The following is a 15,272-nucleotide window of genomic DNA, read 5'->3' on the forward strand; positions in this document are numbered from 1 at the left end:
GGGAACCCACAGACCGTTTCCCGCCATTGCACAGCCCCCGGCCCAGCTCAGCCCCAGGCAGGTGGAAGGAGAGAGGGGACCCAGCTGGCCGGAGCCCCCTCCCCGCCAGACATACCTTGGCTTTGGCATTTACTTTGGCTTTGTTCTGCAGCAGGTACTTGGCCACGTCCGTGTGCCCGGCTCTGGCCGCCATGTGCAGGGGTGTCTCCACCTTCTGCATCCAGGGACAAGGGAGAGGAGAGTGAATCGGGGGCTCCGTGCTCCCCGGGGAGCTGCCCCAGTGCAGCCTGTCAGTCACTGCATGCAGGCTTCACCCCGCGGAGAGCCTCAGGCCGAACACATGCGAGGGAGGGTCCAGGGAGACCCCTTGGGAGCCTCTGCAGCTTGGAAACCCAAATGGGGATGGCAGGACCCCACACAACACACCCTCTTGCCCTGATGGGACTCACCACATTGGAGACGTTGGGGGACGCGCCGCGCTGGAGCAAGCTCTTGACGATGGACAGGTGCCCCATGAAAGCGGCCACGTGCAGAGGGGTCAGGCCAGACTGTGAGAGAGACAGGGAGGGAGTCAGCACAGCCGGCGTGGTGCCCGCGTACGGGGGACGAGAGAGACAGGCAGGGAGTCAGTACAGCCGGCGCAGTGCCCGCACATGGGGGGAACGAGAGAGACAGGCAGAGAGTCAGCACAGCCGGCGCAGTGCCCGCGTACGGGGGACGAGAGAGACAGGCAGAGAGTCAGCACAGCCAGCGCAGTGCCCGCACATGGGGGGGACGAGAGAGACAGGCAGAGAGTCAGCACAGCCAGCGCGGTGCCCGCGTACGGGGAATGAGAGAGACAGGCAGAGTCAGCACAGTCAGCGCGGTGCCCGCACACGGGGGACGAGAGAGACAGGCAGGGAGTCAGCACAGCCGGCGCGGTGCCCGCGTACGGGGAATGAGAGAGACAGGCAGAGAGTCAGCACAGCCAGCGCGGTGCCCGCACACGGGGGACGAGAGAGACAGGCAGAAAGTCAGCAATGCCGGTGCAGTGCCCGCGTACGGGGAATGAGAGAGACAGGCAGAGAGTCAGCACAGCCAGCGCGGTGTCCGCGTACGGGGGACAAGAGAGACAGGCAAGGAGTCAGCACAGCTGGCGCGGTGCCTGCACAAGGGGGACAAGAGTCCTCCTCCACCCCCCACTTCCAGGGGCTGACACCGGCACCGACAGACCAGGGTCCTGTTGCCAGGTGGGCTCTGCTTCCCAAGCACTGACATCAGTACCAGCTGAGACAGGCTAGCCCTAGGGAAGGGCTCGGGGGAGGAGGCCGCCCGCCCCCCCTGCCCACTTATCTCCCGTGTGTATCTGCTGGGCTTGGAGGGGGGATCTGGGGCTTGGGAAGAGCCCAGGCAGAGGGAGTCTGAGCTCCTGCTCACAGCTCTGCTCCAGGCCGCCAGCAGCCCCTGCAAGGAGCGTGGGGAAGCCCTGCTGACACAAACAGCAGCCATGGCCTTGCTGATTCCAGGGTCATCACCTTGGCTCAGTGACGGGGAGTTTCCCACGTGCCCCAACATCAGGCCTCAGGCCCCGAAGTCCTGGGGTGTCTCATGCTGGTGCCCAAATCACAGGCCGCGGGTGAGGGAGAACTGTGTCCCGGCTCCCAGATCCAGGAGGTGCCGCCACCCAGCCCAGCTCCCCAGGCCCCCTGGCCAGGCTGGCAGAGGAGGGCTCCCTGCTCCCTCCCACCATGAGCAGTGAGCCTGAGGCACTGCTCCAAGGTGCTGCTCGGCCATGGCCTTTCTGCTCACCACATCAGAGACGGCAGCGCCACCAGAGCAAGGCACCTGGCAGGACTGGGGCCACCACCCCATGGACCGCAGCCTCCCCCGGGCTGGCCCATCCTGCTGCATGCAGGCTTGCCAGCAGCAGCACCCTGAACACAGGAAGGGCAGCTCAGGCATGTGCGTCTCCGCAGCTGGGGCAGGGCGGCGTACCTCCGTGACAGCATCGATGGAGGCACCGGTCTTCAGCAGCAGCTCCATCACCCGGATGTGGTTCTTCTTGCAGGCGATGTGCAGGGGCGTAAAGCCGTTCTACGGACAGACAGGGAAGCGGCCGGTGTGACGAAGTGGGAATGTTCTTAATGTTTTCTCTGAATACTGTGTGGGTGCCTCAGTTTCCCCTATGCAGTTCTTAGATATCTAGGTGGGGGGATCAGGGTGTGTGATTGTTGCAGAGCCCAAGAAGGCCCCTGTGATACTGTCTGCACAGAGAATGGCTGGCACTCTGTCTCCTGGCAACTAATGGCCTGGGCCCCTCCCCTGCAAGATGCCAACTGAAGGTGTTGGAGAACAAAGAGATCAGGTGTCTCCTGGCCCAGGAAAGGGACAAAGTCCAGAGGAGGAGGGGCTGGAGGGTGAGTCAGTTTGGGGCTGGCTGGGGATATGGAGTGAGTGCAGACGTGGGTGTCTGGCTCACTGCCCCCCAAAATGGACCCGGAAGAGGGGTCCTATTCTCTGTACCTACAAGCTCTGTTTTAGACCATGTTCCTGTCATCTAATAAACCTTACTGGCTGGCTGAGAGTCACCTCTGACTGCAAAGTGGGGGTGCAGGACCCTCTGGCTTCCCCAGGACCCCGCCTGGGCGACTCACTGTGGGAAGCGCATGGAGGGGCAAAGGATGCTGAATGCTCCAAGGTCAGACCCAGGAAGGTGGAAGCCGTGTGAGCTGCTTGCCCTGAAGACAGTTTGCTCACAGAGAGGAGACTTCACCAGAGTCCTGCCTGACTTCGTAGGGAGCAGTTCCAGAGCATCGCCCGGGGACTCCGTGACAGCCAGTCAGACCCTCGATGCACAGCCCTCCCACTGGGTCCCCTTCCCAGCCCCCGCTGCTCACCAGTGCTCGGGCATTTGGCTTGGCCCCCTTGTCCAGCAGCATCTTGGCCACGCGGTGGTGCCCGCAGTGCGCAGCCACGTGCAGCGGCGTGAGGTGGTCCAGCGTGATGTCGTCGATCTCAGCGTTGTACTGCAGCAGCAGCCGCACGCAGTCCAGGTGGTCTCCCTGAGCCGCCATGTGAATGGGCGACAGGCCGTTCTGAGGGCAGGGAACAGCCTGGGCATTAGGGAAGAGCCAGGCAGGACACAGGGGCTTCCCCTGGGCCAATGGGGCACAAATCTGGCCCCTGCCAGAGACCCAGGGCAGGGAGGGGAGCTGGGGGCCCCGCACAGGGGCAGAGGATGCGTGGGGCTGGGCTGGGGCCAGGGAACAAGCTGCAGCACTGCTGCCTGGCTGGCTGCGGTATGGGGACTGCATCTTTCTCAGAAGCTTGAGCCCACTGCAGGGGACGTTCGTGGCCTGGCCCCGGGAGGCAGCAGGCGGGGCGCCGAGTGAGGGCACTGCTCGATGTGGGCTGGGGACGCCCACGCTGCCTTGTGCATCAAATCAGAGCTGCTCTTCCCCACCCACGGAGCGCCAGGAGCCCACTCCAGGCTGCCGGGGCAGGCCCATGCATGCACTACGGCTCAGGGAGCCTCTGTCTAACGCGTGGGGCCTTCCCAGGTCTCTGCCCATTAGTGCCCAGCTAGCATGGGCCGCTCAGGGCCCTCGCTTCCCCAGCACCCAGGGAGCAGGCCCAGGCTCCGAGGCAGAGCCAAGGCAAGGCAACACCCAGAGCCCCAGAGGCCAGGGCCAGGCACCTTGGTTTTTGCTTGGATGGGAGCCCCGTGGTCCAGCAGAATCTCCATGATTCGCACGTGTCCATTCCTGGCTGCACAGTGCAGGGGAGTCAGCTCGTCCTAGAGAACAGAGAGGGAGGTCAGGACCTCGGGGCGGGCGGGGGATGGCGAGAGACTCTGTGGACCTCAGGGATGTGAAATCAAGCGCACAGGGTACGGGAGGCTTGTCCCAGCCTGATGCTCCCTGTACGCTCCAGGAGCCAGCCACATATCTCCGTCAAGCTGCCCTCTCCCCAGGGCCCAGTGTAACGCCCGCTCACCAGCCCATCTGGACAGTGCACGCACGTGGCCAGTGGCTCCCGACGCACAAGGGCTCTGGTCTGCGGGGTGGGGTGTGTGTCTCGGGCCCATGCACGCACTGGGGGGGTGGGGGGGACACAAGCTGGGGACACGGTGAGTCTCACCTTGGTCCTTGTCTCTATCTGGGCCCCTCGGTCCAGCAGCAGCCGCACCATGATGACGTTGCCCCGGCGGGAGGCCACATGCAGCGGAGTAATCCCATTCTAGGGGCCAAGAAACAGCATCAGAGAGCGTCGAGCTGGGAACCCCACGGGCCGTCAGAGCCCACTGCCCCACGGAGCTGGAGGGAGGACAGTCAGCGCCCATTCCTCTTGGAGCTGGGGGAGGCAGGTTGGCATGCACTGCCCCATGGAGCTGATGGGGGGACAGTCACCGTCCACTGCCCCATGGAGCTTGCGGGGGGCGGGCAGTGTGATGAACTGGGAATGTTCTTGAGTGTTCTTTGAATACTGAGCAGGGAGTATTGACTGGGAAGGTGTGACGTTATTGATATAATCTGGGACCATATAGATCATTGTTGCAACCAAGGTCCTGTAGTGGCACCCAAATCTTGTATAAAGGGGGTCAAATGGGGTGTCTAAGACAAGGCTATATTTACTGGTTATGATTATGCTGTCTATATGTGTGTATCAATTTTGTAGTTGAAGTTATGCATATTGGCTCTATACTGTCTGTATTTCAAAAAAAGAACAGGAGTACTTGTGGGACCTTAGAGACTAACAAATTTATTAGAGCATAAGCTTTCGTGGACTACAGCCCACTTCATCGGATGCATCCGAAGAAGTGGGCTGTAGTCCACGAAAGCTTATGCTCTAATAAATTTGTTAGTCTCTAAGGTGCCACAAGTACTCCTGTTCTTTTTGCGGATACAGACTAACACGGCTGCTACTCTGAAACCTGTATTTCAAACTTATGCTATGCTGCTGGGTGACATCCCAGACAAACTGGTGTTAGCTCTGCCTACCCTGCTTGATGGCCCATTAAGTACCATCAGCTATACAATGGACCCATTGAGAGAAGGCAGATACGCCTTGTAACCCAGCAAAGTATGCAGAGACTGGCCCATGTGACTCCAGGCTCCATTTTGCTGTAATTATCCACAGTAAGAACAAAGAGGTGTTCTTACACCTGGAAAAGACTATATAAGGCTGATGCCTCATCTCCATCTTGTCTTCAATCCTGCTTCATACCTCTGGAGGAACTTTGCTACAAGCTGAAGCTTTGAACAAAGGACTGAGGACCCGTCCCAGCGGGGGATGTATTCCAGAGACTTGATTTGAACCTGCAGTTTATTCTATTGCTGCTGCAAGCCTGAACCAAGAACTTTGCCATTACTGTATGTAATTGATTCCATTTAACCAATTCTAACTCTCATCTCTATCTTTTTCCTTTTATGACTAAACCTTTAGATTTTAGATTCTAAAGGATTGGCAACAGTGTGATTTGTGGGTAAGATCTGATTTGTATATTGACCTGGGTCTGGGGCTTGGTCCTTTGGGATCAGGAGAACCTTTTTCTTTTACTTGGGTATTGGTTTTCATAACCATTTGTCCCCATAACGAGTGGCACTAGTGGTAATACTGGGAAACTGGAGTGTCTAAGGAGATTGCTTGTGAGACTTGCGGTTAGCCAGTGGGGTGAGACCGAAGTCCTCTTAGTCTGGCTGGTTTGGTTTGCCTTAGAGGTGGAAAAAAAACCAGACTTGGGCTGTAACTGCCCTGTTTGAGCAATTTGTCCTGAGTTGGCACTCTCAGTTGGGTTCCGCCAGAACCACATTGTCAAAGAAGGCTGCAGGGGAGTTTTGCTCGGACGGTCTGCATTGGGGATGGGAGACTTTCCTTGAGGGAGGATACCTGAGCACATAACATGAGAACCCAGGAAGGGAGTTGGAGGCCAGATGACACCTCTGCCTGGGGAAACTGGACAAAGGCTGGGGGAGGAGCTGGGGGGAGGCTGAGTGAGACGGCTGGAGGGAGTTTCAGTTTGGAGCTGAATGGGGAAATGGAGGGGAGCCCAGATGGAGCTCTGGCCTCTCAACGGGGCTCTGGCCTCCCTGCCCCCCCCCCCCCAAGAGGGACCTAACTGAGGGGGTCCTGTTGTCTGTACCTGCAAGACCTGTCTTGGACTGTGTTCCTGTTGTCTGAATAAACCTTCTGCTTTACTTGCTGGCTGAGAGTCATGGTGAATCGCAGGAAGCCGGGGGTGCAGGGCCTTGTCTCCCCCACACTCCGTGACAGGCAGTCAGAGCAGGGGGAGGTGCGGGGCAGGTCAGTGCCCACTGCCCTATGGAGCTAGGGGAGGTGGGGGGCAGTCAGCACCCACTGCCCCCCAGAGCTGGCAGACAGCAGCACAGGCCTGACGCAGAGAAAAGCCTCCCAACCCAGCCGCTGCTGAGCACGTATGATGGAAAGTTCTCCAGTCACACAGCATGTGCTTAACTCTGCCACCTGTGGGGAGTTCAGCAAGTCCCCGCTGGGCCCCAGGCAGCAGGGTGTGGATCAGCTCCTGCTCCGCTCCCCCAGGCCACATGCTTGTCGTGAGGACACGGGTCGTTCGTGTGCCGCATGCAAGCGGGGCTGCGAGGGGGCAGCTGCCAGCAGAGCCGAGAGAGGCTGGAGGTCCCCAGCTGGGCGAAGGCGGCTGGGACAGGCGGGAGGGGACGGGCTCCATGTGGGCAGGGGTAGTAATTGCTGACTGCCATTAGGAGCCCCTGGCGAGGTAGCCGTCTGCCCCGCCCACAGGATCTCTGCTCTCCGCACACCCCAGAGCAGCCGGGCAGACTCCAGGCGGATCGTGCCATTCCGACAGCATAGCGAGACGTTCCCGAGCCCCTGCCCCTCGCTGCCGAGTGCGTGCGGCGCTGGGCTGCCTCTGACCCACCTGTGGGGTGAAGTTGACGCTAGCACCGCGGTTCAGCAGGAGCTGGGCCACGTTGAGGTTCTCATAGTGAGCCGCGATGTGCAGGGGGGTAAATCCGGTCTGGGGAGAGAAAGGGCGGGTCAGTGCAGCCCCACAGACAGACCAACTGACTGCAGACAGGCTCGGACCCTGACTGCAGCCCCCTGTCCCAGGGACCTGGGCCAGCTCCCGATTCCCTGCCCCAGCATGCTCTGCAGTGCGCTCTGAGCCGGCCTGGAGCCGCAGGGCCTGGGAGGAAATGGGGCTTGCAAACCCTTCAGTGGGGAGAAGGGAGCAGGGCGGGAGTGCCAGGCTCTGGGCAGCCACTGCAGCATGGCTTCCGGTGGGAGTGCCGGCTGACACCAGCCCTCTCAGGGGAGCCCGTGGTACCTTGGAGAGGACATCGGCATTGGGGTCATTCTGCAGGAGCACCGCAGCCGTTCTGGTGTCATCGTTGCGGGCAGCGATGTGCAGGGCAGGCAGACGGACCTTCCCCTTCGTCCCATAGTTGATGAGGTGGGCGACCACATTCTCATGCCCCTGCTGCAGAGCGACGGCCAGTGGCGTGAAGCCGTCCTGTCGGAGACAGAGAGGGAGGTGAGATGCAGAGTAAGGGGGAGCCAGTGCAGGACACAATAGCCCGACAGCAGCACTGACCACGGGCTCTGGGCACCAGCCCCTGCAGGGTCTCACCTCTGTGGCTACATTTTGGTTGGCGCCGCTTTCCAGCAGGAATTTGACAACTTCCAGGTGATTTTCCTGCGCTGCCATGTAGAGGGGCGTGAAGCCTTTCTGCAAACACAGAGCCATGCATGACCGTCACGGACTGCTCCTCACCCTGTAGGACCCAGAGCTCCCTGCAAGCCTGCAGCCACCCCACCTCACATGGTGAAACACAGCAGGGGTGGGAGGAGGAGTGAAACCCCAATGGCATTTGCGGGACAGAATGGATGCTGGGACTGGCCCAGGAAACCTGCCAGGGTAACACCCCTAGTCTTCAGAAAGTGCCATAGGATCTCTGAGGAGAACAAAGGGTCAAGTGCTTGGTCCGTACAAGATGGGAAAGCGTCTCTACTCGCTAGTGCTAGTGAATATCCACACCTCAGCAGCACCCAGCAGCTCCAGACAGGGCCCTATTGTGCCGGGCACCTCGCAGACACAGCCAAGCTATGCGCCTCGCCAGACAGGGGACCAGTGACAGGGAGGCGATCAAATCAATGCCATCTCCCTGTCACATACCCAGTTCCTGGGTGGCTCTGTGCGTGAAGTGTGGTAACATGCTTTCCCCATCCCCACCCCTACTCACTAGGGGCCGAGTTCGAGCTGCGCTCAGCATGCTGGGAGTACGCTGGGGGCTGAGCCCTCGGAAACCTGGCCCTGGATGTGTCTCTCTCTCTCTCTCTCTCTCTCTCCAGCTCTTACTGACCTTCCAGGGGAGCAGCAGCTGCAGGCCAGCACTGGTAGCGTGGCCCTGTCCTCCTGCCATGACATTTCTAACCCTCCCCGGCCGGTCAGAGGTGCCATGTCTGCTCAGGCACAAGGCTTGCCAATGGTTCAAGGGAAAACGGGCAGAGAAAAGCCAGCCCAGGAGTGGCCATCAGCACTGCAGGGCTGGGCAGCAGGTGGGCTCTAGGGCATGGCTGCCAGCACTGTCAGGGGCCAAGCCTGGACCAGCGCACCTGCCTGGGGGCTGTTTAACACCTGGAGAGCATGCTTTACCTGCGACTGCGCATTGACGTTTGCCCCATAGTTCACCAGCTCCCGGACCACGTCCTCCTGTCCCGCCAGGGCTGCGATGTGCAGGGCCGTGTTCCCCTTCTGAAACACAGAGGAACAGGGCGAGTCAGGGTGCAGCACACAGGGTAGGGTCTGAGAGCGGCTGTGCATGGGGAAGCCAGGTAGGTGTGCTTGGAGCTGGTATTCTCGGCTGCGAGTTACTGGGGAGTGCGCACACTAGCCACGCAGGCCAAGTCTGGACTCAGGGAAACGTGTAATTCAACATGCGTTAGTTGACACCTAACCAACACGTGCAAACCCCATGTGCAGACGAGCCACGGCATTTCCACACGTGTCCCAGGGGAGGGGAGGAGGGCACAGAGAGTTAATTTGCAAACAAACACTCCAGGGTGGGCAAACCCAGCGTGCACACAGGAGGGCTGTGTGCACTAGCCATGGGCATGGATTCTGTGCCAGGGAGAGGGACGAAGCATGTATGTCTGTGTGTCTCTGGTCCTGGGAGTCGGGAGGCCACACTGGGGCCACATGGGCTGGTGGCTGTTTCCATGCTGGAGAGGCACATAGGGGGCGACTGGGAGGGATTCAGTGTGCAGGCGGCTGTGGACATCCTGCTTCCTTGAGAAGATCAGTGTGGGACAGGGCGCTGCTGAACGCCCATCCCAGGTGCCCCTTGCTGAGCTGGGCTTGCCTGAGACCAAGGCTGCCCCCCTGCTAACTCACCCGGCAGGCTGTTCTCCCTGTGCCCCCCAGCTGCTCCCGTTGCCCTGACTGCATCTGCTCTTTGAGCAGCTTTGCAGAGCCACAGTCTGCCTGAGTCCCTGGGCCAGCGAGAGGGGCCCCGCTGAATCTGGCCAGCTGGCACCTCGCCAGGCAGGGGAAACAGGGCTCGCATGGAGGCAAGGCCACAGCATGGGAGTGGGACACAAAAGCAAAGAGGCAAAGGTGTGTGTGGAGGGAACAGACAGCGCCGGGAGGGACGAAGGCGGTGCAGGGAGGGGAAGGAGGCAGAGGAAAGGAGACAATAAACAAGAGAGAACAAGAGACTGGAGCCAGCCCACCAGCCTGGCCACTAGTGACAGAGGAAAGGCAAGAGGGCCCCAAGTCAGCGGACAGAGCCAGTCATGGCTAGGAGCGAGTACTGCAGCAGGCAAGGCCCAGCCCCCAGCACTGGGGCGGGGAGGGGAAAGCAGGGCCTGGCCCCCTCGGGAGCGGGTACTCCTGAGCCAGCCTGACGGCTCCGTGCAGCACGCGCAGGATGCTTGGCCCACATCCTTTTTTTCAGCACAAGGAGGAGGATGATTTTGTACTCTACATTAAATCAATGTCAGCGCAGCCAGAAAACCCTGAGTCAGGCTCAACGGGCCTCAACTGCCAGAGCCCAAGCAGGGGGAGCGGGAGCAGGAGCCGATCCATCTCCAGGCCGCGCTGCATCCCCTTTGCGGATGTCATGCCATGGATGTCAGCGCCCTTCCAACCCTGAAATGCTGGAACCGCGCCGGCAGGGAGATGCAGACACAGGCCTCTGCAGCGTTTGCCTCTGGCTGACAGGGCAGAACGCTGACGCCACGGACACTGTGCAGTGAGTGATGTGGTGCACACAGAGCCAGGCAACCTCACAGTCCCAGCTCACTTCAGACTGTGCTGGAGGTTGCTCGTTCATCAGCCTGCTCGCCTCGCTAAAGCCTTTGTCCCGCCTGTCACGAGTGAGCGCTGCTGTCCTCCGTGGTGACTTTCGGGTGAGCAAGGTGACAATGACTCGTTATTCAGAGAGCCACAGACCTGCGGCTGGCCCAGGCTGGGCCTGAGCAGCTCAGCCCAGGGCTGGGAGGAAGGGCCTGTGCGGTTCTGCTGGACCTGGGACAGGAGGCGCTCTCACAGGTTAGGTATCTGCTGCTGCCCTTCTCCTGGATGCGCAGTGAAGTGGTCTCCTCTTTCCCAGCATTGGAAAGCCCCCTCACTGGAGTGGGCTCTCCCCCTGTGCTCCCCTGGCAGGCTCTGAGCCCGGGCCTGGATTTCTTCAATTTCCACCTTTGGACCTACTAACCCAGGGATGTCTCAATGGGCTTGATCGGCGAAGCTCAGGGCACATCCTCAGTGGTCTTATCCCCGGCTGTTTCTGTAGACGAGTGCTGCTTCCCCTGCTCCGTGACAGAGCACAGCCTGATGCCCTTTGTAACCCATTCCCTCCAGGAGAGGGGTCCCTTTAGCTGAACTGGAGACACTCAAAGCCATGAATCCCACCCTGTCCTCCAGGCCAAGAGGCAGGAGAGGCACAGGGTAAGGATGGGCTTTAGTCAAAGTCTAGCCCTGCACTCCCTAGAGAATGTGGGACTGACTGTCCCTGTGCTCACGGCACCAGCTGCTCTGCTGGGAGGAGGGGGTGTGTGAGATCTGATCACAGTCCTCCTGCTGTTAAGAGTAGCAGTGCACCTGGGCACATCTGAACCAATCGCATGGGAACAGCTGCACCTCCCTTGCTCCAGGATCACTGCAGCAAGGGCAATGGCACTGGGACAGGGCAAAAGAGAGGGACACGTGGGGCCCAGGGCAGCTGGGCCGTGCGCAGAGTGTGACTGTTACTGACTAATACAGGAGGGAGCCTCCAGCAGCCCCAATCAGGATAGGGGCCCATTGTGCTGGGCCCAGCTCTGCAAGCACTAGGCACGTGTGACTAGCAGCCGCCGATGTCTGCGGGGAGCCTCGGATGGTGTCTATGTGCTGAGGGCTGCAGGGCCCTAACCCTGCTCAGAAAACTGGTGTGAATGGCAGTGTGTAAGCTAGGCTGGCTGGGCTCTCAGCAGGTGTGCAATGGTAGTGATTCACCAGTCCAGGGCACACACGTTTGCACTCCCATGGAATGTCAATTGGTGCAAGTGACACCACGTTAGTCCTCAGCCCCATTTCCCAGCCAGCTCACACCAGGGCTGTGATGCCAGGGCTGGGGGTCAGAACCCCGGCTCTTGGCTTCCAGGGCCAGGCGAGGAGCCCAAAGAGCTAGCTGGGGAACAGGCCCCTGAGCAGGTTTGCCAGTCCCTACATGCTGTGCATCCTCCCAGGGTGAGAAGGTGCAGTGCCTGGCACCGCCAATTACACCCATTGCCCAGTCGCTTCGTAAACGAGGGATGGAAACTAGACAGGCAGGGAAAGGACAGGGGGAGAAAGGGAAGAGGAGGTAGCAGAGACCTGGTAGCGAGTAGGAGTTGCCGGAAGGCTGTCCTCCCCATGCCCTCGGTAGGACTTGGTAGGGGAAGTAGAAGTGGGTGGCAACCTGGGCAGCGGTGACCATGAGATGGTCGAGTGCAGGATCCTGACACAAGGAAGAAAGGAGAGCAGCAGAATACGGACCCTGGACTTCAGAAAAGCAGACTTAGACTCCTTCAGAGAACAGATGGGCAGGATCTCCTGGGAGGCTAATATGAGGGAAAGAAGTCCAGGAGAGCTGGCTGTATTTTAAAGAAGCCTTATTGAGGTTGCAGGAACAAACCATCCCGATGTGCAGAAAGAATAACAAATATGGCAGGCGACCAGCTTGGCTTAACAGTGAAATCTTCGGGGAGCTTAAACACAAAAAGGAAGCTTACAAGAAGTGGAAACTTGGACAGATGCCTACGGAGGAATATAAAAATATTGCTCAAGCATGCAGGGGTGTAATCAGGAAGGCCAAAGCACAATTGGAGTTAGCAAGGGATATGAAGGGTAACAAGAAGGATTTCTGCAGGTATGTTAGCAACAAGAAGTAGTTCAGGAAAAGTGTGGGACCCTTACTGAATGGGGGAGGCAACCTAGTGACAGATGATGTGGAAAAATCTGAAATACTCAATGCTTTTTTTGCCTCAGTCTTCACAGACAAGGTCAGCTCCCACACTGCTGTCCTGAGCAACACAGTATGGGGAGGAGGTGAGCAGACCGCAGTGGTGAAAGAACAGGTTAAGGACTATTTAGAAAAGCTGGACATGCACAAGTCCATGGGGCCGGATCTAATGCATCCGAGGGTGCTGAGGGAGTTGGCTGATGTGATTGCAGAGCCATTGGCCATTATCTTTGAAAACTCATGGTGATCGGGGGAGGTCCTGGATGATTGGAAAAAGGCAAATATAGTGCCCATCTTTAAAAAAGGGAAGAAGGAGAATCTGGGGAACTACAGACCAGTCAGCCTCACCTCAGTCCCTGGAAAAAACATGGAGCAGGTCCTCAAGGAATCCATTTTGAAGCACTTGGAGGAGAGGAAGGTGATCAGAAACAGTCAACATGGATTCACCAAGGGCAAGTCATGCCTGACCAACCTGATTGCCTTCTATGATGAGATAACTGGCTCTGTGGATATGGGGAAAGTGGTGGACGTGATATATCTTGACTTTAGCAAAGCTTTTGATACGGTCTCCCACAGTATTCTTGCCAGCAAGTTAAAAAAGTATGGATTGGATGAATGGACTATAAGGTGGCCTGAAAGCTGGATAGATCGTCGGGCTCAACGGGTAATGATTAACCCCTCAATGTCTAGTTGGCAGCCGGTATCAAGCAGAGTGCCCCAGGGGTCTTTCCTGGGGCCAGTTTTATTCAACATCTTCATTAATGATCTGGATGATGGGATGGATTGCACCCTCAGCAAGTTCGTGGATGACACTAAACCGGGGGGAGAGGTAGATACGCTGGAGGGTAGGGATAGGGTCCAGGGTGACCTAGACAAATTGGAGGATTGGGCTAAAAGAAATCTGATGAGGTTCAACAAGGACAAATGCAGAGTCATGCACTTAGGATGGAAGAATCCCATGCACTGCTACAGGCTGGGGACCAACTGGCTAAGTGCCAGTTCTGCAGAAAAGGACCTTGGGATTACAGTGGACGAGAAGCTGGACATGAGTCAACAATGTGCCCTTGTCGCCAAGAAGGCTAACGGCATATTGGGCTGCTTTAGTAGGAGCATTGCCAGCAGATCGAGGGAAGTGATTATTCCCCTCTATTTGGCACTGGTGAGGCAAATCTGGAATATTGTGTCCAGTTTTGGGCCCCCCTTTACAGAAAGGATGTGGACAAATTGGAGAGAGTCCAGCAGAAGGCAATGAAAATTTGATACGGTCTCGCATGATATTCTTATCGATAAACTAGGCAAATACAATTTAGATGGGGCTACTATAAGGTGGGTGCATAACTGGCTGGATAACCGTACTCAGAGAGTTGTTATTAATGGTTCCCAATCCTGCTGGAAAGGCGTAACAAGTGGGGTACCGCAGGGGTCTGTTTTGGGACCGGCTCTGTTCAATATCTTCATCAACGACTTAGATATTGGCATAGAAAGTACGCTTATTAAGTTTGCGGATGATACCAAACTGGGAGGGATTGCAACTACTTTGGAGGACAGGGTCATAATTCAAAATGATCTGGACAAATTGGAGAAATGGTCTGAGTTAAACAGGATGAAGTTTAACAAAGACAAATGCAAAGTGCTCCACTTAGGAAGGAAAAATCAATTTCACACATACAGAATGGGAAAAGACTGTCTAGGTAGGAGTACGGCAGAAAGGGATCTAGGGGTTATAGTGGACCACAAGCTAAATATGAGTCAACAGTGTGATGCTGTTGCAAAAAAAGCAAACATGATTCTGGGATGTATTAACAGGTGTGTTGTGAGCAAGACACGAGAAGTCATTCTTCCGCTCTACTCTGCTCTGGTTAGGCCTCAGCTGGAGTATTGTGTCCAGTTCTGGGCGCCGCATTTTAAAAAAGATGTGGAGAAATTGGAAAGGGTCCAAAGAAGAGCAACAAGAATGATTAAAGGTCTTGAGAACATGACCTATGAAGGAAGGCTGAAAGAATTGGGTTTGTTTAGTTTGGAAAAGAGAAAACTGAGAGGGGACATGATAGCAGTTTACAGGTATCTAAAAGGGTGTCATAAGGAGGAGGGAGAGAACTTGTTCACCTTAGCCTCTAAGGATAGAACCAGAAACAATGGGTTTAAACTGCAGCAAGGGAGGTCTAGGTTGGACATTAGGAAAAAGTTCCTAACTGTCAGGGTGGTTAAACACTGGAACAAATTGCCTAGGGAGGTTGTGGAATCTCCGTCTCTGGAGATATTTAAGAGTAGGTTAGATAAATGTCTATCAGGGATGGTCTAGACAGTATTTGGTCCTGCCATGCGGGCAGGGGACTGGACTCGATGACCTCTCGAGGTCCCTTCCAGTCCTATAATCTATGAATCTATGAATCTATGAAAATTATTGTGGGACTGGGGGACGTGGCTTATGAGGAGAGGCTGAGGGAACTGGGCTTGTTTAGTCTGCAGAAGAGAAGAGTGAGGGGGGATTTGATAGCAGACTTCAACTACCTGAAGGAGGGTTCCAAAGAGGATGGAGCTCAGCTGTTCTCAGTGGTGGCAGATGACAGAACAAGGAGCAATGGTCTCAAGTTGCAGTGGGGAGGTCTAGGTTGGATAGTAGGAAAAACTTTTTCACTAGGAGGGTGCTGAAGCACTGGAATGGGTTACCTAGGGAGGTGGTGGAATCTCCTTCCTTAGAGGTTTTTAAGGCCTGGCTTGACAAAGCCCTGGCTGGGATGATTTAATTGGGAATTGGTCCTGCTTTGAGCAGGGGGTTGGACTAGATGACCTCCTGAGGTCACTTCCAAC

General features: G+C 57.1%; 1 protein-coding gene across 16 annotated transcripts in view; it reads right to left on the reverse strand.

Annotated features, from left to right (window-relative positions):
* ANK1 (ankyrin 1) overlaps window positions 1-15,272 on the reverse strand; it is a 74,217-nt gene that overhangs the window by 33,519 nt on the left and 25,426 nt on the right. For 13 of the 16 annotated variants that reach the window (XR_010598681.1, XR_010598680.1, XR_010598679.1 and 10 more), the window contains 10 exons: window positions 8,633-8,731; window positions 7,607-7,705; window positions 7,304-7,489; window positions 6,896-6,994; window positions 4,120-4,218; window positions 3,677-3,775; window positions 2,877-3,074; window positions 1,975-2,073; window positions 450-548; window positions 116-214 (listed from right to left, as the gene is read on the reverse strand). Coding sequence is in view for 13 of the 16 variants with exons in the window: in XM_065584778.1 (XP_065440850.1) it covers window positions 116-214; window positions 450-548; window positions 1,975-2,073; window positions 2,877-3,074; window positions 3,677-3,775; window positions 4,120-4,218; window positions 6,896-6,994; window positions 7,304-7,489; window positions 7,607-7,705; window positions 8,633-8,731 (1,176 nt within the window). In the remaining 3 variants the exon portion in view is untranslated. Of the gene's footprint in view, window positions 1-115; window positions 215-449; window positions 549-1,974; window positions 2,074-2,876; window positions 3,075-3,676; window positions 3,776-4,119; window positions 4,219-6,121; window positions 6,995-7,303; window positions 7,490-7,606; window positions 7,706-8,632; window positions 8,732-12,809; window positions 12,965-15,272 lie in introns of those variants that run through there. The other 3 variants (XM_065584781.1, XM_065584777.1, XM_065584784.1) reach the window with 3 other exon arrangements.

The sequence above is a fragment of the Chrysemys picta genome, chromosome 2, assembly GCF_011386835.1.
Source record: "Chrysemys picta bellii isolate R12L10 chromosome 2, ASM1138683v2, whole genome shotgun sequence".
Classification (NCBI taxonomy): domain Eukaryota; kingdom Metazoa; phylum Chordata; order Testudines; family Emydidae; genus Chrysemys; species Chrysemys picta.